At 45.7% G+C, this 23,990-nt stretch overlaps 1 protein-coding gene across 5 annotated transcripts in view; it reads left to right on the top strand.

The window, feature by feature from the left end:
- Positions 1 to 23,990, top strand: part of smg1 (SMG1 nonsense mediated mRNA decay associated PI3K related kinase) — a 60,500-nt gene that overhangs the window by 16,629 nt on the left and 19,881 nt on the right. For 3 of the 5 annotated variants that reach the window (XM_086288100.1, XM_086288098.1, XM_086288102.1), the window contains 23 exons: positions 2,170 to 2,331; positions 2,489 to 2,607; positions 2,693 to 2,780; positions 2,898 to 2,999; positions 6,056 to 6,196; positions 6,447 to 6,673; positions 6,854 to 7,053; positions 7,813 to 7,974; positions 8,705 to 8,859; positions 8,973 to 9,106; positions 9,322 to 9,633; positions 9,898 to 10,039; positions 14,294 to 14,444; positions 14,683 to 14,803; positions 15,228 to 15,476; positions 18,395 to 18,549; positions 19,238 to 19,373; positions 20,656 to 20,800; positions 20,952 to 21,090; positions 21,704 to 21,922; positions 22,044 to 22,224; positions 23,244 to 23,405; positions 23,773 to 23,987. In XM_086288100.1, coding sequence (XP_086144226.1) covers positions 2,170 to 2,331; positions 2,489 to 2,607; positions 2,693 to 2,780; positions 2,898 to 2,999; positions 6,056 to 6,196; positions 6,447 to 6,673; positions 6,854 to 7,053; positions 7,813 to 7,974; positions 8,705 to 8,859; positions 8,973 to 9,106; positions 9,322 to 9,633; positions 9,898 to 10,039; positions 14,294 to 14,444; positions 14,683 to 14,803; positions 15,228 to 15,476; positions 18,395 to 18,549; positions 19,238 to 19,373; positions 20,656 to 20,800; positions 20,952 to 21,090; positions 21,704 to 21,922; positions 22,044 to 22,224; positions 23,244 to 23,405; positions 23,773 to 23,987 — 3,817 coding nt within the window. The remainder of the gene's footprint in view (positions 1 to 2,169; positions 2,332 to 2,488; positions 2,608 to 2,692; positions 2,781 to 2,897; positions 3,000 to 6,055; positions 6,197 to 6,446; positions 6,674 to 6,853; positions 7,054 to 7,812; positions 7,975 to 8,704; positions 8,860 to 8,972; positions 9,107 to 9,321; positions 9,634 to 9,897; positions 10,040 to 14,293; positions 14,445 to 14,682; positions 14,804 to 15,227; positions 15,477 to 18,394; positions 18,550 to 19,237; positions 19,374 to 20,655; positions 20,801 to 20,951; positions 21,091 to 21,703; positions 21,923 to 22,043; positions 22,225 to 23,243; positions 23,406 to 23,772; positions 23,988 to 23,990) is intronic. The other 2 variants (XM_086288101.1, XM_086288099.1) reach the window with 1 other exon arrangement.

Below are 23,990 nucleotides of genomic sequence, written 5' to 3'. Positions count from 1 at the left end.
GATGGTGGCATGATCTAGGCCATAATACAATGAATTGCAGTAGTCCAATCTGCAAGTAAGAAAAAGGTGGATGATACGCTCGAAGACATCAGCCGGAAGGTATGGCTGATACGTTTCGTTTCGTAGCTCTCTGCATCGTCTGAACGATGTGGCTGTTCTAAAAAATTGTTGCTACAGAAGAATGCCATTTGAGAAAATCCAAGCTTCGTTATTACCAGTGTATGTATCCTACTGAGAGGGCGCACAGAAAAAGAAACCAAAGGAAAAAATCTGCAAACGCCTCTGACTCTGCTTTTATTTTGCTTCTTCAAACTAATTAGAAACCTCGCTGGATTTGAACTCTGCTCACCTTCTTAGTACAAGTGTCTCCTTGTGCATCTCTGGATGCTTCCAGTGCTGCTGTGTAGTTTCATCATGGACGTAAATACTATCCAGACATGAACTCAATGAAGTGGCCTGGCCCTCAGTTTGTTTGTTTTTTGCTGTGTGGGAGGAGTTCGGAGAAGCGATGGAAAAAGACTTTCGGACCGCCTCGAAGAGATTCAGGCGACTCAGGAGGGGAAAGCAGTGTTCCACCTGCACTGTGTATAGTGCGGGTGGAGTGCTGCTGACTTCGACTGAGGAAATCGTCAGGCGGTGGAAGGAGGATCTCCTCAATCCTACTGGCACATCTTCCGTGGGAAAAGCAGAGTCTGGGGATGAGGGGGATGACCCGCCAATCTCTGGGGGCGAGGTCACTGAAGCAATTAAACAACTCCTTGGTGGCAGAGCCCCTGGGGTGGATGAGGTCCGCCCCGAGTTCCTGAAGGCTCTGGATGTTGTAAGGCTGTCTTGGTTGACATGACATGGACAGAATTTCTAGGTGTAGTCAAGTGGCGGAGGGCTTTCACTTCGGTGGTCTCAGAATCTCATCTCTGCTTTTTGCAGATATTGTGGTTCTGTTGGCTTCATCAGGTGATGGCCTCCAGCTCGCACTGGAACGGTTTGCAGCCGAGTGTGAAGCGGTGGGAATGAGAATCAAGACCTCCAAATCTGAGGCCGTGGTTCTCAGCCGGTAAAGGGTGGAGTGCCCACTCCAGGTCAGGGATGAGTTCCTGCCCCAAGTGGAGGAGTTCAAGTATCTCAGGGTCTTGTACACGAGTGATGGGAGGAGGGAGCCAGAGATCGACAGACGTATTGGTGCTGCGGCTGCAGTGATGCGGCTGCTGCACCGGTCCGTCGTGGTGAAGAGGGAGCTGAGTGTAAAAGCGAAGCTCTCAGTTTACCGGTCGATCTACGTCCCTACCCTCACCTATGGCCACGAGCTGTGGGTAGTGACCGAAAGAACGAGATTGCTGATACAAGCGGCAGAAATGAGCTTCCTCCGAAGGGTGGCTGGCCTCTCCCTTAGAGATAGGGTGAGAAGTTCGGGAGGGGCTCAGAGTAGAGCAGCTGCTGCTCCTGCACATCGAAAGGAGCCAGCTGAGGTGGTTCGGGCATCTGACAAGGATGGCCCCTGGGCGCCTCCTGGGTGAGGTGTTCCAGGCATGTCCCACCGGGAGGAGGCCCCGGGGCAGACCCAGGACACGCTGGAGAGATTATATCTCTCGGCTGGCCTGGGAACACCTTGGTGTTCTCCCGGATAAGCTGGAGGAGGTGGCTGGGGAGAGGGAGGTCTGGGCCTCTTTGCTTAGGCTGCTGCCCCCGCGACCCGGCCCCTGCATAAGCGGAATAAAATGGATGGATGAATGGCCCTCAGGTGCAGCGTCCTACCTGTTCAGACCAACTGGTTTCTTGGCTGTGACCCAGGTTTGGTGTGGACGTCTACTGTGGCAGTTTAGGCTTCAGCTGTGGTGGGCCTGTGTCGTTATACGGCCACTCTTCAAGTTAAAGCGTTGAAATGTTACCACATTGGAGGACACGCAGCAGATGTCCAAGTGGTTGTCATGGGACATTCTAACAGTAACAGTGGAAACCCAAACCTGATTAATATTATATGGGTGGTGTTGTAAAACTAGCTGAATGAAGAAAGTCAAGTTTGTCTCTGTCACTGAAGATTATTTGAGTGAACTGTGAGCTGTGTGAAGGTTTGGCTCCCAGACCAAACTGAAGGAACGCTTAGTGTCTCTCGATGTTCCTGTTTTATGGCTGCTTCTCTAATCAGATGACCTCCTCTGTCTCTGTTCGCAGGCACGATCACTTCATCTCATCCAGCTTATCGTCGTCTTCTCCCTCTCTGTTTGATGGTGCTGTCATCAGTACTGTAACCACGGCAACTAAGAAGCATTTCAGCACACTGCTTAGTCTTCTTGGAGGTCTGCTGTCCCGGGAGCATCTTTACCCCGAGGCCAGGTTCTCTCTCCCCATTTTTAACCAAACACAGCTCAGTGTTTTATCACTAAATGTTCACTGTTTAGCTAAATGACTCATTAGCTGTCTAACGATGACTGTAAACCAGATTGAACATATTGGATACAGCTATTATAACAGTCTTATGTTGGTATGTTAGGAAACTGCTTCTCACCTGGGCTCAGGAGATCTCTCTGCTGATGAAGAAGTCGGACACCTACAGCCCCCTCTTTTCCCTGCCCTCTTTCAACAAGTTCTGCAGAGGGATTCTGGCTAACGGTGAGAGTAAACTCCAGAATTGTGCTTTACACAGGCTTCACCACTGAGCAGGATGTTTAATGCTGTCCTCGTTTTCTGTGGACAGCTCTGAATGAAGATCAGGGTATCTGCCTCCAGACCTGCCACACTTTACAGGTCCTTTCTTCATCACTGTCTACTGAGCTGCTGCAGAGGTGAACGGCTTGCTTCTGACCTGCACGTATATGGAAGCATATGATGCCTAATGTTTGTTCTCTTGTATTAAAGCCTCTGTGTGTGTGTCTGTGTGTTGTGGGTTGGGGGTGTCTTAGGTGTACAGATGTGTGCAGAGTGCAGTTGGTCCACTCGGCCATGAGGGTGAGGCAAGCTTATGGTAAACTTCTCAGGACAATCCCTCTTGATGTGGCTCTGAGGTAAGACTTGCTGCACAGCTGTACCACTGCACACTTGATTCATTCACGTGATTTGACATATACATGGTTGATGTGCTGTTATTAGCAGTGGATGTCTTCCTGATTGCTCTGGTGTGATATAGAGGCATCACCCAGCATCTGATAGACTAACAAGCTCCACAGTCTTGTTCTTGACGTCGGCTCATGCTCAGTAGGATGAAATGTTTTGGATAATTTGCCTTTGGGATGAAAGCTGTGGTATTCGCCATACAGCAGAATATATCCGTCTCTGTGACCACTAAAAAACACCAAGTTCAGACTTGGGCCAGCTATGAAGCATTTGGTGCTACAGCAGCTGTTGGCTCCTGGCTATACAGAGCCTAAACTCTCTGAGCTCCACTTTAATGAAAGGCAGTCAATAAACCTGCTGTTACTTTGGCTCGTTTTCCTGTATCTAGTAGAGCAGGGGTGGCCAACCCGCGGCTCTCGAGCCGCATGCGGCTCTTTGCCTGGTTTCATGCGGCTCTTACGTTCATATCAAAGTTTGTGTTTTGGGGTTTTTTTTGTGTTGTTGTTTTAAAATGTGCACGTTCGCTTCGCTTGAGTTCAATACGGTATTTTCATCAAATGGCCATGTGTGTGAGATGAAAATACCGCAAAGTTTCCCAGTAGGAGCAAGTTTGCCCTTAAAATGGCAAGGAAAAAATACACAGCAAAAAGAAAATATGAAGATGAACACAGGACGTTTTTAACAGAGTGGGAGAGTTTATATTTTTTTGTTGAACGCAATGGCAAGCCATTCTGCCTTATATGTCAGATGTCATTAGCGCATTTCAAAGCTTCAAATCTTCAGCGCCACTTCAGCTCACTCCATGCTAACATCGACCAGAACCATCGACCCAAAAGGGACTGAACTTCGCAAGCACGAGTCGGCCACTTTGTAAAAAGTCAGCACATACAGTTTTTCCAAAAATTTACGAAGCGGTCAGAGACCATAACGCTCGCATCCTATCAGCTGGCTTGGAACATTGCACGGGCTAAAAAGCCATACGATGAAGGGGAGTTTGTTAAAAAATGCCTCAGTGACGTTGTTGAAATCTTGTCTCCTGAAAACGACAAATTAAAACGCGTGGTATCAGACGTCCAACTGTCCCGCCACACTGTTGAACACAGAATATCGGACATTAACACGGCTATTGAAACACAGTTGCACTCTGACCTTCAAGCATGTGAGTATTTTAGTGTCGCATTGGATGAGAGTTGTGATATACAAGACAAGCCTCAGTGGGCAATATTTGCATAGTCTGTGTCAAACGATTGTGTGATCAAAGAACTCCTGGATATTGTGCCATTAAAAGACAGAACCCGTGGCATAGATGTGAAAGAAACCATGATGGCTGCATTAGAAAAAGCAAATCTGCCCATAACGAAATGAACTGCAATAGCCACGGATGGAGCACCAGCCATGATGGGATCTGTGAACGGGCTTGTGGGGCTGTGCAAAGCTGACCGAACTATTCCTGACTTTTGGAATTTCCACTGCATCATCCACATGGAGCAACTCGTGTCTAAATCATTGAATTTAGATAACGTCATGAAGCCTGTGATGGAAATCGTCAACTATATCCGCACACATGCGCTTAACCACAGGCAATTCAAGAATCTCATCGCTGAGCTGGACCAAGGGCTTCCAGGTGACCTGCCGCTGCACTGTGAGGTGGCTGTCAAAAGGCCAGGTACACTCTCGCTTCTTTGAGCTTTTGGATGCCGTGAAACTGTTTATGGAAAAGAAGGACAAGGACTATCCCGAGCTCTCGGACCTCAAGTGGATTATGGATCTGGCCTTTTTGGTCGACATGCTGTGTCACTTGGACAGACTGAACCTGACCCTGCAGGGTAAGTTAAAAATGCTGCCTGAGCTGGTGCAAAGTGTGTTTGCGTTTGTCAACAAACTGAAGCTGTTCAAGACACATATTCAAAAGGGAGATTTAACGCATTTTCCCACTCTGCTAAAAGCCAAGCGGGCAAGTCACCAGCGCTGCCCTGAGTAAGCAAAGAGCCAGATATGCAACGCTGATTGAAAACTTGCACGAAAGCTTTGTGACCCGGTTCCATGATCTACAATTGAAAAGGCCACAGATTACGTTCCTCGTCGACCCATTGAATGCAGAGACCGGCTGTTTGAAAGTCCCGCTAGTCACAGATAAAGCTGCGGCTGAGTTGGAGATGATCGATCTTTGTGAGGAGGACCAATTGAAACCTGCTTTAAGGGAAGGGACCATTGAGTTCTGGAAAAGTATGCCAATGGAAAAATACCCCAATGTCAAACGGGCTGCGCTTAAGATACTGTCAATGTTTGGGTCAACATACAAGGCAAGGAATGCCAGAAGTCCCATTAAACAACATGCATTGTAAAAGTAAATGCTATTGTAGATTATTATATTTTTGTTTGTGGACTTGGTTGAACTGAGAGTTTGTGTGTGAGAGACAGTGCGCACAATTGTTGAAAATGACTGGCCTGTGGTTTTAGTACTGTAGGAGTCATTATCATATTGGTGTGTGACATTTACAATAAATCTGGCTGAGCAGAATGTGTGTATATTGTGACTGGTTGGCCACCCCTGTAGTAGAGTGTGGGTCTGGCTAATGATTAGCTAAGGTTGTACCGAGTCTGAACAATAAGTGGTCCTGGTTAATAACTACAGACTACTACTTATACAGAGTTATTACTTGAGTTGAGTCTAACTACAACCCGGCAGGTCCCAATTCATTAACCAGCTGCTCGGCTAACGCTGTCTCACAGCTAATGTGAGTGCAGGTTGTTGCATCCTGCCTGACTGCCATTTTTCAAATAAATTAAATAGTTTTGATTAAACGTATGAAAGGGAGCTCCGTGTTTTAACCAATCTGTACTATTCATCTATGACTCTCAGAGCTGCACACTCACAAACGGCATTGCTTTCATCAGCACTGTCATAGTTAGGGGACAGTTGGTGTTAGATTTGAACCGCAGTTGTGACCCATCAGGAGATCGGATGCATGTTCTCAACATATGCGTGTATATTGCTTGTTCACAGTAACCACAGCCATCCTGAAATGAGGAAGATCTCTCTGGCCATTCGCCACCACATGAGCCATGCTCCGAGCAGCACTTTCCACCCCCAGGACTTCAGTGACCTTATTAGCTTCATCCTATATGGCGTCCTGCACCGTGGAGGGTAATGGCACAGTGACAGCTGCACAGAACTCTGAGAATGTCTTTTGTTTTACAGTCTCATGGTCATTTTTGATCTTTGGTAGTCATGCTGTGGGTTTACACAGATGTGTGTATCATGACGATTTTGAGTCAACTATAGTGAGAGATTCACGTCAGGTCTGCGTAATGTAAGGGAGATCTGTGATGCACGCTTGGTTTTATGGAGGATAGGACTTGTGATGAATAAAGGTGGTCATGTCCTGTAACTACAGCAAGGACTCCTGGCTGGAGCGCCTGTACTACAGCTGCCAACGCCTTGAGAAACAGGATGGCCGTGGAAGTACAGATGGTAGCAAGCCAGACGTGGTGACACGGGCACTGCTGAAAACAGAGGTGTTGCTATGGCAGTGGGCAGTGTGGGAGGCTGCACAGTTCACCGTGTTATCCAAACTCCGAACACCTTTGGGTCGAGCTCAGGACACCTTCCAGACCATTGAAGGTAAAGTGAAGAGTTCATGTGACTGCATTCACAGTAATTGTCATTTACTTTCAAGATCTTTTTTGTAACCTCCAGAAGAGGTTTCTCAGATACATACAGATGCTGTCTGGTAAAGAAATAAAACTGGGACAGTTCATCTAAAGTTCTCAGACACAAACCATTTTCTCTGCTTTGTTGCAGGTATGATCCGGAGCTTGGCTGCACAGAGTCTGAACCCCGAGCAGGATGTTGGAGCTTGGGCGGGCAGTGGAAGTGACAGTGATGGTCACCACTTAAATCAGCTCCGCCTCACTTTGCTGCTTCAGTACCTGGAGAACCTGGAGAAGCTCATGTACAATGCCTACGAGGGCTGTGCTAATGCTCTGACAGCTCCACCAAAGGTACGCAGACAAACTCCACGGCTTGAAAATGAAATAGTTTAATATTTTGACACTAAAGGAGATGATAGAGCCTCAGAGTTTTATCATTACTACAGGTGTCCTTGAGTTTTGTGATAAAGGAAAAAGATACTGAGTCACAGTTTATCAGTAATTTATAAGTGCAAACAAAATGTATGAAGGGCGTTTTTAATCTTTTGTCTCCAGGGAGTGATTGTCATTGCTGACAGATTGGCTAAGTCAAAGATTGAATCTGCTAAACCTTACATATAGCCTCCTCTATAATGTCACATAATAAAATTGAAACAACTATTTTCTGTCTGGGATTTAGTGTCCTGGATCGATTGACGATTCATTGTTCATCCTGTTCATAGCCTGTACATACTTATAGTTATAGCATATTGTAACTGTAACTTCTGTCGGTGCTGTGCTTTTTTTGGAAATCGAATTTCCCAGAGGAACCCACCCGAGGATTAATAAAGTTCTATCTTATCTTATTCACAACATACTTCATACCGTGTACATTATAACATACCATAATAGACCCATTTCTGTAATATACTTGCATATCTATATTATTGCTAATATATATTGTAATATATCTATATCACTAAAGCACTTCTGGATGGATGCAAACTGCATTTCGTTGCCCTGTACCTGTGCATGTGCAATGACAATAAAGTTGAATTCTATTCTATTCGATTGATTAATAATCAGTCGCTTGTATAAATGATCACGCATGCCTTCTTCGCCACTCCTCAGGGAATTCGGACTTTCTTCTACACGAACCGTCAGACGTGCCAGGACTGGCTGACGAGGATCCGCTTGGCACTGATGAGAGTTGGTCTTCTGTCTGGACAGCCAGCAGTAACTATTCGCCATGGGTTCGATCTGCTTGCAGAGATTAAAAACAGTGGCACTCAGGTCTGTGTTAGTAGAATATCCTCTATGTATTAGATGTAGTAGAGATGTATATACAGTGAAAATATTCATATTACTTCACTTGTTTGTCATGTTACAGTAATCAGCACTGAATGTAGTACACAGCTGCAGTGCTGTCAGAGGCTTAGGATGCTAGCCACTGGATTTAATTAGCTGAGGTCACCATGCTGCACAACCCTTCTCCTCAGTTCACTGACCATCTTCCTGTTTGCTGATGACATATTTAACATCTGAGAAATCTAACATAGCGTTCTACCTTAAACTGCCAGCTCCGCTAGAGTTGACCAAAAGGAACTCTTTGACCTGACCCTTCGGTCATGTCTGGAGGAAACCAGGTACCGCTTATTACCTGGTCAATACCATCCCATCTTCCAACAGGACAACAATCCTAGGCACACAAACCAAGATAACAAGAGAGTGTCCCAGCCAGAGTTCAAACTTGATCTGAACTGAACAGATGTGAAAATGGCTGTGCACCGAGGTTCTGCATAGAACAACGGGAGAAACTGCCCAAAAATGAGTGCCGAGAGGCTGTAACATGACCAAATGTGGAACGAGTGAAGTGCTGTGAATAAGTGCTGTAGTAGTTCTGTTTGTCTGTGCAAATGCTGAGTGTTAGATTAGGCGGTGTATCATTTGACCATCCTACAAATACTGTGGTAATAAATAGTGTCATCTGTCTGGGTGAACTGTGGATCTGTGGACTTTAAAGGGTCCAGAGCTGGAGGTGCCCGTGGTGTTGCTTGTGGAGGCTCTGTTGGAGTTGCATTGTCCCGAGGCCATCCAGGGCTTGGCAAGTTGGAGTGCCTCAACTTCAGGCAAGAGTATGGGCTGGTTGTCATCGGTTGCGCTGCAGGCTGAGGGACGGTAAGGACTGGCACACTAACCGAATATCCTCATGGTTCACTGAGATACTCATTTGTAATAGATTCATGTAGTTTCATTGCTGTAATCAACTGTGCATATGTTTGTATGTGCAGGTTTGAGAAAGCAGCCCAGGAGTATCAAGACCAACTGTCTGCAGTTACAGGGATGGACTGCAGCATCAAAGGCTCTGACTCCTTCATGCTCAAACTGTCCAGCAACACAAGCAGTCCAAAACACTGTAGCAATGGTAACTAGCAAACATCCCCTTAGATCGCAGCATGTTTATTTGTTCAGCTAGCTTTCTAACTGTTCCTGTAGCACAGCTGTGAGGCACACAGCCACTGCAGGTAGGCTGTGCATCACCCGACTCTTAGAAACGTGTGTTTTCTGATGCTTTCTTTGTTTTTTCATCTTTCCTTTAAGTTTCACTGATGCTATGATGCTTGGTGTCATTTTCAACAGGTGACAGCAGGAAGACGGTGTTACTGAAGTCGAGTGAGTGCTCTCCAGAGGTGCTGAACTTTCTGGCCAACAAAGCCTGTCAGTGTTATGTGGCACTTTGTGACTGGGCTTCTGTTAAGGAGTGGCAGGCCACTGTCAGCACCCTCAAACAGAACTCGACCAATCCAGTCAGCATCAACCTGAAGACAGATTTCAATTACATCCATGCTTTGAGTCACTTTGAGGAGGGCGATCTAGCAGAATGTGGGGTTCAACTGGAGCTGCTGCCTGGAGAGGATTACACCGCTCTTTCTGGCAGTAAGGACAAACTGGGTAAGTGTCCTTACTGCCCCGAGTCTTAACAGACGTCTGGATTGTGACTGAGTTGTGCATTTGCAGTAAAACTGGTATTTTTTCCCAGAATGTAATGTAGGATTTTCAAAGTAAGACCACAGGTATCTGCTAAAAGGCTTGGAACATTTTGAATCTCAGTGACCTTGACCTCAAGGTCAGCTTTTCTGAAAGTCAGATTTATACCATGGGACCCATCTACTGGTGGCTGCTAGTATTTCTAACACTCTTTGTGCTCAAATTTAGATCTGAAAAGGCTCCTGCCCTCAATGAGTCCAGATCCAACTGAGCTGCAGAGAGCTATCGAGGTGCAGCTCCTTCGCAGCGCTGTAAGTGCAATGACCAAAGTCAGCGAGCAGCAGGATCAGAGAGCAGCACCAAACTCAGAGTGAGTTCATTTTTTATGGGTCAATCATTGTCAAATGCCGTACCAGCTCTGATTTCAAGGGGGAAAAACCCCATTAGGGTAATGAAACCCTTCTTAATAGGAGAACTGCCACATTTTAGCTTTCTATTGTTCAGTTTGCTCAGAAAGTATTTTTGTGATAAAGTCGGGGCGTTTCAAGCCTTTTCTGACGGCTGTAGCAGCATACACACAACAGAAAACCGAGCAGCCATGTAAGACAAAGCGTAGAAACAGAGATGTAAAGAGATGATTATTGAGATATAAATACAAACCCAAATATTATTATAAAGGGACACAAGTGTGACACTGTTTCTGGGATGTTATCAGTGCACTGTGTGCAGGCATACATTGTTTTCTATATACAAGAAGTGCAGTGATTGACTCCCAGATTGCAGCCAGACATCAAACGTTAGAACATTTTCTTTTTGTTATTGGTGCAGATAACCACAACCCAGTAAGATTAAAGGCTCTTCTAAACTGATTCCAAGTTTTAACTGTATGAATTACACCTGGGTAGAGCTGGGCGATATGAGATTTTTTCATATCACGATATGTTTTTTTCATTTCAGGCGATAACGATATCTATCACGATATCAGCCAAATAACTATATTTGTAAGATTTAAATGTGCCGTTGCTCACAAGTAAAATGTGAAATAATCAGCAGCTTGTTTTTAAATATTTATTTCCCATAATAAGTTCAACAGGGTAGATGTACTTAAGGAACATGAGACTTTTTCAGCTAAATAAAGGCAAATATTGCAAACTACACAAAAGGCAGCCGCTAAAGCGTTTAAGTTTCAAAATAGAACAAACAAAACAGACTAAATTGTCAATTCCACTTAGAAACAAAATATTAATTCTAAAAATAAATCTTAGTTTGTTTTACAGAAGAACAGACAAAACTGACTAACTTTTGTCAATATCAAATAAACTGAGAACTAAAAGGAAATTCTCAATCTCTCCTTGTTGTATAGCTGAGCTTTTCAAACAGTTTTAACAGTTACTTTAGTCTGACAAAAGCCGAATGACGAATTAGCGCTTCCAGTCAGAGACTGAGGCTACGTCCACACGTACACGGGTATTTTTGAAAACGGAGATTTTCCGTTTTCGTTTTAAAAAATAATCCCGTCCACACATAAAGGCAGAAATGAAGGAAAACGCTGCTATGAACATGCCAAAGCAGCAGGTGGCGCTAGATTCCTAACCGTGCAGAAATGTTGGCCAATCAGAAGTCTAGAAGCCTCGGTGGGAAAAAGTAAACAAAGCTGGGGCACAGAAGCAGAACAGAGTCGTATGTGTGGAGGGACAGTAACTGTGTGTATATGTGAGCATTTAAACACTGCAGAGAGTAGAATTAACAGTATTGTAGAAATTCATTTCACCGAAACAATAACGTGGCGCACAGTGTGACGCATGCACCAGTTTATTGTATTTCCAGACTTGCTTTCGGCACAATTTACAGTGCACGCTACTCTGTTTTTTGTCAGACTTGAAATAGCCGAAATACCTTCACACTACGGAGCTTCTATGGCTCTTCCGTTCGACAATCTCTCCGGCGTTGGAACCATCATCTGTTTTCTCTTCGGTCACGCTCGGTTGATTTTTCTAGTCGGCACGCTCATTTCCTCCATTACGCGCTGGCTCCATTACCCGCTGGCTGCTTCCCAAACAAACACACGTGCGGCTTGGCACTTGTGCTGTACGTAACAAGTCACGCGACGTGACACTGCGGCTGTGATTGGTTCAGCTCTGCGCTACTTTATTTGGATTGGCTGACCTTTTTTTTTTTTTAAGAGGACAAGAGCGGCGAGGTCTATCGCGATAGCTTAATTTCTCTATCGAGTAAAAGTTATATCGCGATACATATCGTTATCGTTCTATCGCCCAGCTCTACACCTGGGTTGAGTATATGGTCTGAGACTGGATGTTTGGAACCCAGTGAGGCTACAGGGGAGGTGCGCACAACTCAGGCTCCTTCCAGTGACTACCAACTGGGGCTGATGGTATCCCTCTTCACCAGTACAATAATATTAATACTCTAACATTTACTACCCAATAATATATATAATATGAATTTTGGAAGTGACGTGTGTTTTTACGTATCTTTGGCTGCTTTTTATTCCATATGAATGTTGATTTCTGGCTGTTACGACTGGACAAGAAAGGTTTTGTTAAAAAATGGGGACACTTAAAGAAATCTAGGATGCGAACACATGTTGATAGAGTTGTTTGTTCCTCCTAAAGTAAGAGGCTCATTCTTTAGAAGAACCACTGATGATAGCAGAGGTGGATCATTGGACTTGTAAAGATCCTTAACATCACATCATAGACCTAAACACTTGGATTTTCTGTGGCTAATCTTGAAAGAGTTGGATCCAATTTGTCCCTCGCATGCAGAAGGGCGGGGCCTTAACTCATTATTTTGAATATTAACTTCATAACCAGATATTTCTCCAAATGTTTAAAGTAACAACAACAAACGAGGGTCTGATATAAACAACTTGTCATCTGTATGAAGAGAGACTTTGTGCTCTGATCTGCTGGATCCCTTTAATAACGTTCATCATTAACTGAATCCGTGACAGAGGGCAGCCGTAGCACCCACTGGGAACAAGTCGATCCTATGGCAGACAACCGAATCTCCACGGCGTTGCAGAGGCGTGTCAACCAAGGCAGCCCTACAGCATCCAGGACCATGAAGAACTCATCCACCCCCAACAGCCCAACTACCTACAAGCTAGTAGTTTGACTGCCTCAATGACCTCGCCCCTAATGATCAGCAAGTAGCCGCCCTCATCCACAGACTCTGCTCCAACTATTCCCTCCACTGCCTCCAGTTAACTCATTCACTGCCATTGACGTCTATAGCCGTCAATTGCAGTGAATGAGTCGATGGGTTTAACTCATTCACTGCCAATGGCTGGCAGTGAATGAGTTAAAGGCAGCATCACCCCATCCACACTATATTTACACTGTGTGAGTAGAGCATTGCTTTTAGTCACCTGACAATTTGCCAGAATTGCTTAGAGTCCGACCAAAAGTCTTGAACTGAACTTCTTCCACACCCAAGGTTGGGAAGGAAGATGCTGTGGACTGGGCCGTCTGTCAGACAGGGCACCGACCCTCTGTCACAGATCTGTTGTCTCTGTTCTGGAGGGTCCCATTTAGGCGCACCGGGCCTGTCCAGTTTCCTCTCACAGCAGCTGATCTAACTCATCAGCAGGGCGTGATCAGTTAACAGCTCAGCTCCTCTCTTTGCCTGAGTGTCATAGCAAATCCGTCAATGCAACGCCAATCTAGGTCTTGTAGTTTCGTCAAGTTTCCCAGTAGAACAATGGAATCAGTTCTAGGAAAACTGTCATTCGCTGCATACTTGCAGTCAGGTGGTCAGGGACCTTTCCCTGACCTGAAGCAGCAGGGAACCAAAGTCCAGCCCTTCTCCTGGAGACTGTGTGGTCTCACTCGTGCTCCCTGTCCAGCCCTGCCTCCAAGGTGTAACGACTCTGCGCTATAGTGCACACTTCTTTCATCTAGGCCAACATGCGTGTTCCCAGCATTGAGCGCATACGGTTTACTGAACATTGCTTTTGTTGCTTAATATACATTTTTAGTGTGTTGTATATGATTGTTGTTATTAATTAGGTTCTTTCGTCAGCAGCAGCAGTAGGTTTACACTCCAGACTGAAAGAATAAGGTCATATAGTAACAACCAGGCTTGGCAAACACTGATGTGTATATAGGTAAGGCAGGTGTTGCTGGAATAAACTGGATGTGGTTCCTTCAGAGATCTTTTTCGTGCTGCTACTTTGTCATTGCTCTGATGCCAACTTCTGTTAATTCTTTTGCATGACAGTGAAAACTGAGACGTTTTAAACCTCTAGATAAAAGAGAGCATGTTTAGCAGCACGTCCAAGGTAGGAGGGAGAGACTGACAGCAACAGACTGTCCTCTGTGCTCGTGTGAAAGAACTCTTTAGGCTGAAATGGGGTTAAGAGTGTAAATCTCATCTATCCTTGGTATGTTCAGTCCATTTCCTGATTCTGTAAAGTGAGACTGAACGACAGCCTCCATTCCAGGGCCAAAAAGGAGGAAAAAGTCGGTTAATTCTGGAGTCGTTGCAGAAAACGGTCTCTTGTCTGTTTTCTTTCCAAATGTTAATGTTTAAAATGTGTTACTTATTTTTAGCACGGTGCCATTTTCAGACTGGTAACAAATCGTGTGATGTGATGTTGCAGTACGTTGGTGCGTTGCTTGAAACAGACCGGACGGATCTGCTTGGGTCCCCTTCGCCTGTCGACCCTCACCCTCTCTGAGACCCTGCCCACATTTCCCACCCTGCAGCTCCACTCTACTGCCACCCTGGAGAATGCTCTCACTGGACAAGAGGTTCATAAATAAACTCATTTCATTTGCATCAAAAACGACTTTACAGTTGTTTAGTGTCAGTTTGGCGCGCACACACACACACACACACACACACACACACACACACACACACACACACACACACTTTCTAGGTTTCTAGCTTTAACTTCAGACGAAGCAGCTGCAATGAGCACCAGCTTGAACTGTAATTGTCCAGTTTAAAGAAACGTAGCTTATCTTCACCCTTTGTTCTTCACAGGACTGCGTAATTCCTCTGTGCAGTGAGGCTCTCAACTCTTGTAAGCAGCAGGATGCCCAGCTGTTCCTTCATGCCCTCAGATACAGCACATTTCAGAGACAACTCCTCCACAAACTTAAGGGTAACCATTGAGTCCTGTTGTTTCTGAGAGAATTAATCACACCTCAGTTTTGTTTCAGCAGCATCGAAGAAGAAAAAAACAATTTATGCGTGCTTCATAAATTGTCAGAGCAATTCTTCCAAGAAAGAAATGAAGCCACTTTGTATCTCTGAGGGTTAACCCAGGCGGTACAGTGGTTGGATGATCGGTCAGGCTGTCCAGCTGGTACCTCAGCTCGTCCCCAAAATAGCCTGAGCTTGGATTGGAGAAGAAGTTGGTTGGACCTGACCTTACTTTACAAAGTCCCAAATCCAGCTTTGTGCTGCAGACGTACTTTTTGCTGGGCTGAACGTGATCACTGTGCTGCATAGACAAAGGGCCGTGGAAACATGCTGGATGTATTTGTCCATGTAAACCTCTAACATTTCTCCTCATTCTTGCTTAGGTTACTCTTCCTCCACCGATAGCCACCTAATGGAGCTTTGTCTGACTGCTGTCAAATTTGCCCGTAAAAAAGGCAACATTACACTGGCATCTCGCCTGCTCAGACAGTTCAGTGACACACAAACACAAGAAGAAGAGCAGGAAGAGCACCTGTGCAAGGCCTTCAGGCGTCTTAATCTTGAAGGCACCCTGGGGGAGAAATGGGGACCAGAGGTGGAGATAGAAAAAGCCAAAGTCCTAAGAACTGCAGGTGAGGGAACATCTTCATTACTCTACCTTACACTCCATTGGATGGGAAAAAAGGACCTGTTCACCTCGAACACACACACACACACACACACACACACACACACACACTCCAAACCCAGGAAGACCCAACAAAACGATTAAAATCAATGTAATATGATGAAAAATCCTCACTGTAATCAGTGAGGTGATTATTTAGAAAGGGCAAACAGCTGGGAGATCTGGGTCCAAGCAGCACCTTGGCCTAACTTTGTGCTTAAACATAAACTGAGGTTTTGGTTCCTGAACAGCTGATTTCGTTCGGTCGTCTGCGTGTTCACTCTGAGGTGAAGGTAGAAATGTGGAGCGCACATCAGAGACAGTTTACTGAGCTGTGATATCAGGATGGCAGCTGACTCTGTGTCTGCATCACTTTTCATTTAGTAAAAACTGTTTCTGCAGCAGTTTATGACAAATTTCATTTTTCAAGAATTATTCAGTGATCATTCACTGATGTGTAGTATACCCTCACTTTATTTATAGAGGGTTACTCAGACAACCTAAAACTCCAGGTCCTGTCCATATAAATGCACAGACTGGACACAAGGTATCCAGCTGCTGTTGTTCCTCTGAGACGAAAGACGGCGGCTAAAAGGCGCCGGTTCTATGCGGGGATTAAGCCGCACATTGATCTTCGTATGTTCTGGGAGAACTGAATGCACGACTGATGCTCTTGAGAGCTTCTCTCCTACACGCTTGACCAAACAGGCATTTGTATTTCCTCTGACCACTTTGCCACAGATAGCATGTTGGTGCCCTCTTGTGGTCAAGTGTGTAAGACATGCTGTCCCGGTGGCCCGTTACCTCCATGAGAAGTGAGCGAGGTGTCTGCATGGTCACAGCCATGGAAACGCGACTCTGCGGGCTGTGTAATAGCCGACAGCATTGCTCTGTTTTTCAGCGTGTTTAATGTTTTCATGTGTTTTACAAAATGTGACAGCGCTGTGGGCAAACTGCCTGGATGCACGTAACGGCACAGTTTTAATACAGAGTGCATGAAGAAGTGCTTGTAAAACAACACGGAAAACTTTGCATCGGTTTCCCTCTGGTGGCTATGGTAACATCCACCCAAAGACTGCTTCCCAGCCCGTGGATTCTTGAGAGCCCCTGCACCTTATCTACTTTAGGGATCCTGAAACGGTGCCACAGTTTCAAAGCCAGCATCTCTCTTTTCTCCTCACATCTCATCTCCATCTCTTTATCTGTTCTTCTGACGACTGCACCGGAGACATTGATCTTGTCAACAAGGAACTCCTTGACAAGGAGTTCCTCTTTTTCCTTAGTTGTGAGGTTGGTGAGCCTGAGCCAGCGTGCCTGCTCCTGGAGAATCACCAGGCCTGTGGCTCTCCCAGTAGCCACTAATTTGTGGAGGCAGAGGACGTGGAGGACGTGGTCAGTGAAGATGCAGAGTTCTTCCCACACACTGGTGTCTGGTTTAGCTGTCATGTCCTCTGAGCCATTAGCACAGAGGAGGTACTGTGGGCTCTCGTTGACAGAGCAGCTGCTTTGTAGCACTTATCTGTAAGGAAGCGGCCTTCCTTCCAGGGGAGGGACGGGGCTATGAAGATGAAGATGACTTTGGGTAAATGATAGATGGACTGATTTTTGTATATGTAAGCTGCGTGCTTACACATATCTTGCATGTTGAAATCCAGGGGAGACGCCATTGCAGGTTTATCAACCTAGCTGGTAGCTGAGTGCTTTGCAGCCCAGCTGATGCTAGCCAGGGAGTTGGAGTCCACCTCCTTGTTGTCAGGCAGCAGGAACTGTGAGTCGGCCGACTCCTCTTCATTCTCGTTAAAACCTCCTCCCTGTTCTTGTAGCATCTCCTCCCATATGAACTCCAGCAGGGGAGAAACCCTCACATCCTCCATGTGGCTCCAGCAACAGGAAAGTGGTAGTGATGGTCTGTGGGTCTCATCTGCCCAGCTCACGCCTGGTGTTGCAGCCAGATCCTCAGGTATCTCCATTTCGCCTTGCTCTGCAGCAGCCACCTGACAGGTTAGCCTGGTGAGCTACCCGACTGTGGAGCAGTTTGTGTGGACAAGCCACGCAGTGGATACGATCATGAGTGGATCTCAAGGCAGCCTGAGCATGCGATGAACCTATGCATGCTCCACACGGGTGTGCATCTCAACCTAAAGTCTTTTTGCATCAAGGATAGTTTTCTAACTTCCCTTCCATCTTCACTGTGTACGGCTCTGGACCCTGTAGCTCCTCTGAAAAAGTGCTTGACTCCGTGGTATAATTCTCAGATGCACGCCTTAAAAAGCAGATAACTTGGAAGCTGGATAGAAAATTGAGTCTCACTAATTTAGAAGACCATCATGTAGCCTGGAAAAAGAGTTTGCTGCTCTCAGTTAGAGAGAAGAAATTACTCATAACCTTCTCATGAATGTAAAATTATGCACAGCTACTTTGAATAGCATTTATATTAAACGTCTTTCCTCCAGTTGAATTTTACAGAGATGAGTTTGCTCGTGTGTGCGCTCTGAGTCAGTCATCAGCTGGTTCTCTTTGCTGAAGAAAGCCTGGCAGACCTGACCTGGGGTCTGCCAGCCTTCCTCTGTCCTTGCTGCCAGCAGCTGGAAGCAATAATAATGATAATTAGTTATCAATACATCAGAAAAACAGACAGTGGCACTGTAGTTACGACAGATGCTGTGAGTCCACTTAGCAGAATAATTTAAAAAGCACACACAGTTTGACATCTTATAAAACAAATATGGAAGTTTCTCCCTTCAAGTCCCTGTCGAGCTGTTTAGCAGTAATGCCACTGAAACCAGAGATCCTAATTCAACCCTATTTTACAAAAACCCAGGTGTATGTGCAGAGCATTGATGAGGGTCCTGAGGCTCTGTTTTCTAAGTGGTTGTTTCTCAGCAGGTCAGTCACTGACAGCCATGGAGATGCTGAGCAAAGCTGCTCTGTCTTATTGCCATTTGGGGAAGAATGAAGGCGCCGCCTGCCGCTCGCTGCTGACACTCTGCAAATGGTTGCTGGCCGACTGGAAGGACATGACGCCTCAGCTCAAACAGGTTTACTGCTTTTTGGAATATTTGGTAATGATAATCACGTATGCAAAGAGCTGTGCCTAACGTGAAAGCAGTACAGTGAAGTTAATAGAACACAAGAACATTAAATGTAAGAATCGGACCAATGATGGGACCTAACCCTCTAACCTGCTTTGGCTCAGCTGATATTTGTCCTGGTTAAGAGAAGCAACATTTCCTCTGTTACTCAACTCTAAGTAAGTGAAAGCTGACCCAGGTCTGTGTTAAACAGCCAGATATGCAGACGCACAGCTTGTGGTGGTGCTGATTGTCTTCTCCACCAGAAGCTTCTGACGTGTCCAGGTTGCTGCAGAGCCAGCTTCCCTGATCACTTTATTCAGCCCACAAAGTGCACTCATCTCCAGCATTCTGAAGATTGTGTTCAGTGTTGGTGCAGGCGATCGGATTATGTTGCTGGGGTGGACAGGTGCTGCATATACCATAAGGAAAGTGAAAAGCCCAGGTTGTAATCCACCATGGAGGCATGTGCTGACCCCCCTTCTTTATTGTCCTGTTAAAGATATTTAACCAAAACATAAAAAATAGGGTAAAGGACTTCTTGAAGCATCTTTGACACATTTTAGAAAAGAATAAAATATGTCTAATATAGCAGATGTGATTGTTTGGATATATCTTTAAAATGCATGCTTTCAGGCTGTTAATGTTTTTGTAGGTGGTAAAGAAATCTGCAGCAGTGAACGCATGCAGCGCTCTGGGCAGCATGTCGGCTCTGAGCAGGAACATTGCTGCTCTGCTGGAGCTGCCCCTGGAGGATCAGGCCATCCCATCAGTCACTGCTGAGATTTCAGGTACCATTGGAACCTGATGTATTCACACAGGACTTCTCTGGGCTGCAGTAATGTTGATTGTCCCCCTCTTAACTCTAAATCAATGACTTCTCAATAATGCAGAGTTGGGATGTACCACTTTAATTTCCCAGTCTACTATACTACCACTCAAGTGTGGACACGCCTCCTCATTTAATGTTTTTTCTTTATTGTTACGACTTTCTACACTGAAGACATCAAATATATGAAGCAGCATATATGGAGTTATGTGACAAAGAAAAACTTAATAAATATATTTTAGTAGCCACTGTTTGCTTTGTTGGCAGAGCTGCAAACCCTGCTCTCAGTGAGCTTCATGGTGTAGTCACCTGACATGGTTTCAGCTCACAGCTGTGCCTGTCAGGGTTCAGTGGTGGTGACACTGTTGGGGATTCATTCAAAATTGAAGGCAAACTGAACCAGCATGGCTACCATCCTGCAGACACACGCCATCCCATCGTTTAAATTCCAACAGGACGATGACCCCAAACACACCTCCGGGCTGTGTCAGGGCTATCTGACCAAGAAGGAGAGTGATGCAGTGCTGACCAGACAGCCTGGCCTCCACAGTCACCTGACCTCAGTGGAGATGGTTTGGGATGAGATGGAGCGCAGAGTGAAGGCAAAGGACCAACAAGTGCTCAGCATCTCTGAACTCCTTCCAGACTGTTGGAAACCATTTCAGGAGACGACCTCATGAAGCTCATGGAGACGCCGAGAGAGCAAAGCAAAGAATCTGAAATATCAAACATGTTTGGAGTTATTTCCCACGTTTTTGTTCACTACATATTTCCACGTGTTCGTTCATAGTTTTGATGGCTTCAGTGAGAATCTACAATGTCTTATGTTTTCTATTCCCATGTGAAGCACTTTGAAACAACTTCCTGTTTTAAAAAGTGCTATAGAAATAAATGTTACTTACTCATGAAAATAACAAAAACCATTAAATGAGACGGTGTGTCTGAACTTTTGACAGGTGTACGTCCATATTAACCTGACACTCTGTCCTCTTATGTCGGCAGTACATGTTGGCTTTTCTGCACATGATGAACACTTAAGATCTTTAAACTAAAAAACACTGAATCGTTTTGTTACACTTTCTTTCTCCAGTCCAACTAATCCCAGATAACTAGAAGTTAAACATGCTTCCCAGGCTCAGGAGGACAAATTACTCAAAATGATGAGACACCATGTACCTGCAGATGAATACTGAAATATCCACAACCCTCTAAAGTGTTTGATGTTAATGTTCTTCCCTGTACAGTCAATGTGGGTGTTGGAGAGCCAGACTTCGTGTTGGGTCAGCTGTATCAGTTGTCCACCAGTCTGGCTCCAGATGTGGCAAAGTCCTGGGCAGCCCTGGCCAGCTGGGCTTACCGCTGGGGCAGGAAGGTAGTCGATAATGCCAGGTTAGTGGACACACACACACACACACACACACACACACACACACACACACACACACACACTGTTGTGTATGCTCTACTGGTCTGCGTAATGTCTTCGGTGGCCCAACAACACAGTGGAAACATTACTTTTAATGGAGCTTCTCCTCTTCAGCCAAGGGGAGGGACTGCCTCTTCTTCCTGGGGAAAAGAAGGAGATAGAGGAGCTGCTGCCAGCAACAACAAGTGAAGAAGACAAGGACATGATCTTCAGTATTCTGGGACAGGCCATGTGTCGACCTACTGGTATCCAGGTAAAGTCCTGAACAGCTGATAGCACGTACATATAGTACACTGGGCGTAGTAGCGCTGCGAGGACACCAGCTGCTGCCTGAGGCGTGTGGACCTGTGCTCGGGTTTTCTCTCCACCTTTGCCTCCGTCTCCAATGTGCCAGCTTCCCTTTCATCTACCTCAGCATCTGTGTTTTTAAAATACTGACTTGTGACCACGGCCGTAATGGTGTTTGACACATTTACCTGTTTATTTAAAAAAGACGATTGCGTCAGTTTCTGCAGTTGTGCTCACTGCTTGAAGAGGCGATGGCAGTTGCGTAGTACACTTCAGTAACAGGCTTGGTCAGTACATGTCTGTCAGAGGTGCCATCAGCTCCTGTAGGCTGCTGCTGGCATATGTAGTGATCTGATCTCATGCACAGGTATACGTACTTGAACAGGGACGTCTTACACATTGTGGCTTGTACTGCTGTGTTTTGATGTTTCTGACCTCTGTCCGGACTCTTCTCACATGCTTTGTTGTGTTCGAGCTTGTATTCAGTGCACGCTTGGTGTTTTCAACAGTCATTGTTTGTATATTCTTGGATTCTTTTCTGCAGCCTGTGTCAACCCTGATGTTCTGCTTTATGTCAGGATGAGGAAATGGCTCTGCAGCAGGAAGATGATGAGGATGACATGGTGGACGTGATTTGGCGGCAGCTCACCAGTTCGTGCCCTTGGCTGGGGGAGGCCAGCCAGCAGGTTACAGATGGTCTGATCCGAGTTTGGAGACTGGTCGTGGACCGTATCTTTGGTCTCTACCGCATCTCCTGCCAGGCCTATTTCACCTTCCTCAAGCTCAATGCTGGACACGTGAGGCTGAGTTCCTAAAGCTGATGACTGTGAAACAGTGACTGCCATGTGAAGATCATGACATAGATGTAAGTGCAGCGCTTGGTTCACTCCCTCACTCTGTGTGTGTGTTTGGTTTTAGGTCCCTGTAGATGAAGATGACCCCAAAGTGCTGCTTTCATATCACAGCAGCAAGCAGAGCAATGATGACGTAATTGTCATGGCAACGCTGCGTCTCCTGCGTCTTCTGGTGAAGCATGCCGGTGAACTGAGAGAGGGGCTTGAGCTAGGCTTAGCTTCGACTCCTACGGCACCCTGGAGGGGTATGTCCTAATGCAGGTTTACTGTGTGTGTGTGTGTGTGTGTGTGTGTGAGTGTGATGGATATAATAGATGGGTTTTTCACTCATAGTTGAAGCTTACATACATTAAGAGCTCCCAACACTGGAGTGAAAACCTCTCGATTCCCTGATGGAAATTGATGGCAGTGAGGGGCAGATGAGATGGAAAAGAAGAGCATGTGAAGATGAAAACAAACACAGTGGACAAACAGTCTTGTCCGTTTGTAACAAACACCTTCATCATGATGTGAAGGCCACTGGTCCTCAGAGCCTGATGCCCTCAGGGGTCTGTCTCTTGCCCTGAAGTCTCTGACCGTGTCTCCCAACCCGGCCAGAACTGGCAAACAAGCACAGGGTGTCTGATCCACAGAGTTCACTGGGGGAAGAAGAGAAATTAAGTTAGTGGAAATGTGTGCTGTTCATGTGGTCAGGGGGCAGTCTGTGCTCTGTTGGCTCCAGGGTACCAAGTGACTGCTGAAAGGTTACTGATGTTCTGTCCAGTGATGCCTGGTTTACATAATGTAATGAATAAAAACAGCCACAGTGATAGGTTAGGGTTACTCTGCGAGTAATAAGGACATGAGAATATCTCTGTGGTCAAGCTCCGAACTCTAGAGCAGACCTGGCAATGTTTGGTCCGTGCTGTAAATCAGCGGTGTCCAGCCCCAGTCCTCGAGAGCTACCGTGCTGCAGCTTTTAGAAGCATCCTTGTTCTGACACGCCTGAATCAAATGAATGGCTTGTTATCAGGTGTTTGCCAAACTGGATGGCTGCTGAAGAGGAGATCCAACCATCTGATTTAGCTGTTGGAGTAGGGATCCATCTAAAAGCTGCAGGACAGTAGCTCTCGAGGACTGGAGTTGGAGACTCCTGCTGTAAACTCTTGTTTATGTCGGTCAGCCAAGGGTACCAAAAGACCACACTTTCAACATTTAGCATTTAGCTAGTCATAAAGTATGTACTTGTTGCTTTTCATGTACTGATTCTTCGTGTTGTCTTTAGGTATCATCCCACAGCTTTTTTCGCGTCTCAACCATCCGGAGGCGTACATCCGACAAAGCATATGCAGCCTGCTGTGCCGTGTGGCCCAGGACTCCCCACACCTCATCCTCTACCCTGCCATTGTAGGCTCACTCTCCCTGGGAGGGGAAGCTCAGAATGCAGGTAGGCTTACTTTTCTTTTCTTTCTTGTTGCAGCCATGTTCTCTCCAGCTGTTTAAAGAGTTCTACATTAATATCTCAAATATTTCACTTTGCTTGTTCACTCGGTATTAGTCATATGTGCAAGAAATGACTAATACATAAAGTCAGCAAAATAGGAGACTGTATAAAAAATCCTTAGCAGTTAATGCAGTAAATGTATTGTTACTCCAGATGCATTTGTTTTATTTTGGTGGTATAAATGTGATCTGGCAGGTTACACTTAATATTCTGAAACAAGTCTGCATGGTTTGAAAGGGAGTCTCTGACATCAGACACCCTGTGCTCGTTTTTCTGACTTCTCCTCTCGATTGGTTAATTTTGCAAACAGGGAGCAAACTGCCGTCAGCTCTGCCTACCTTCTTGGGGAGCATACAAGGAGAGGACCTAGGTGTGGATGAAGAGGAGCAGCTTGGGAGTGATGAACAAGGCAGATCATCAGAAGAGCTGGCGACCTGTTCAAGTCAAGACCAAGCCATGATGCAGGACTGTTACAGCAAGATTGTGGAGAAGCTGTCTTTAGCCAACCCTAGCATGGTGCTGCAGGTA

The sequence above is a fragment of the Aulonocara sp. 'chitande type north' Nkhata Bay genome, linkage group LG4 (genome assembly GCF_057382095.1).
Source record: "Aulonocara sp. 'chitande type north' Nkhata Bay isolate Kocher_YH1m ecotype deep benthic linkage group LG4, A_spYH_male_GT1.1, whole genome shotgun sequence".
NCBI classification, from domain to species: domain Eukaryota; kingdom Metazoa; phylum Chordata; class Actinopteri; order Cichliformes; family Cichlidae; genus Aulonocara; species Aulonocara sp. 'chitande type north' Nkhata Bay.
Note: the sequence above shows the minus strand (reverse complement) of the source record. Positions and strands in the feature narration are given on the sequence as shown.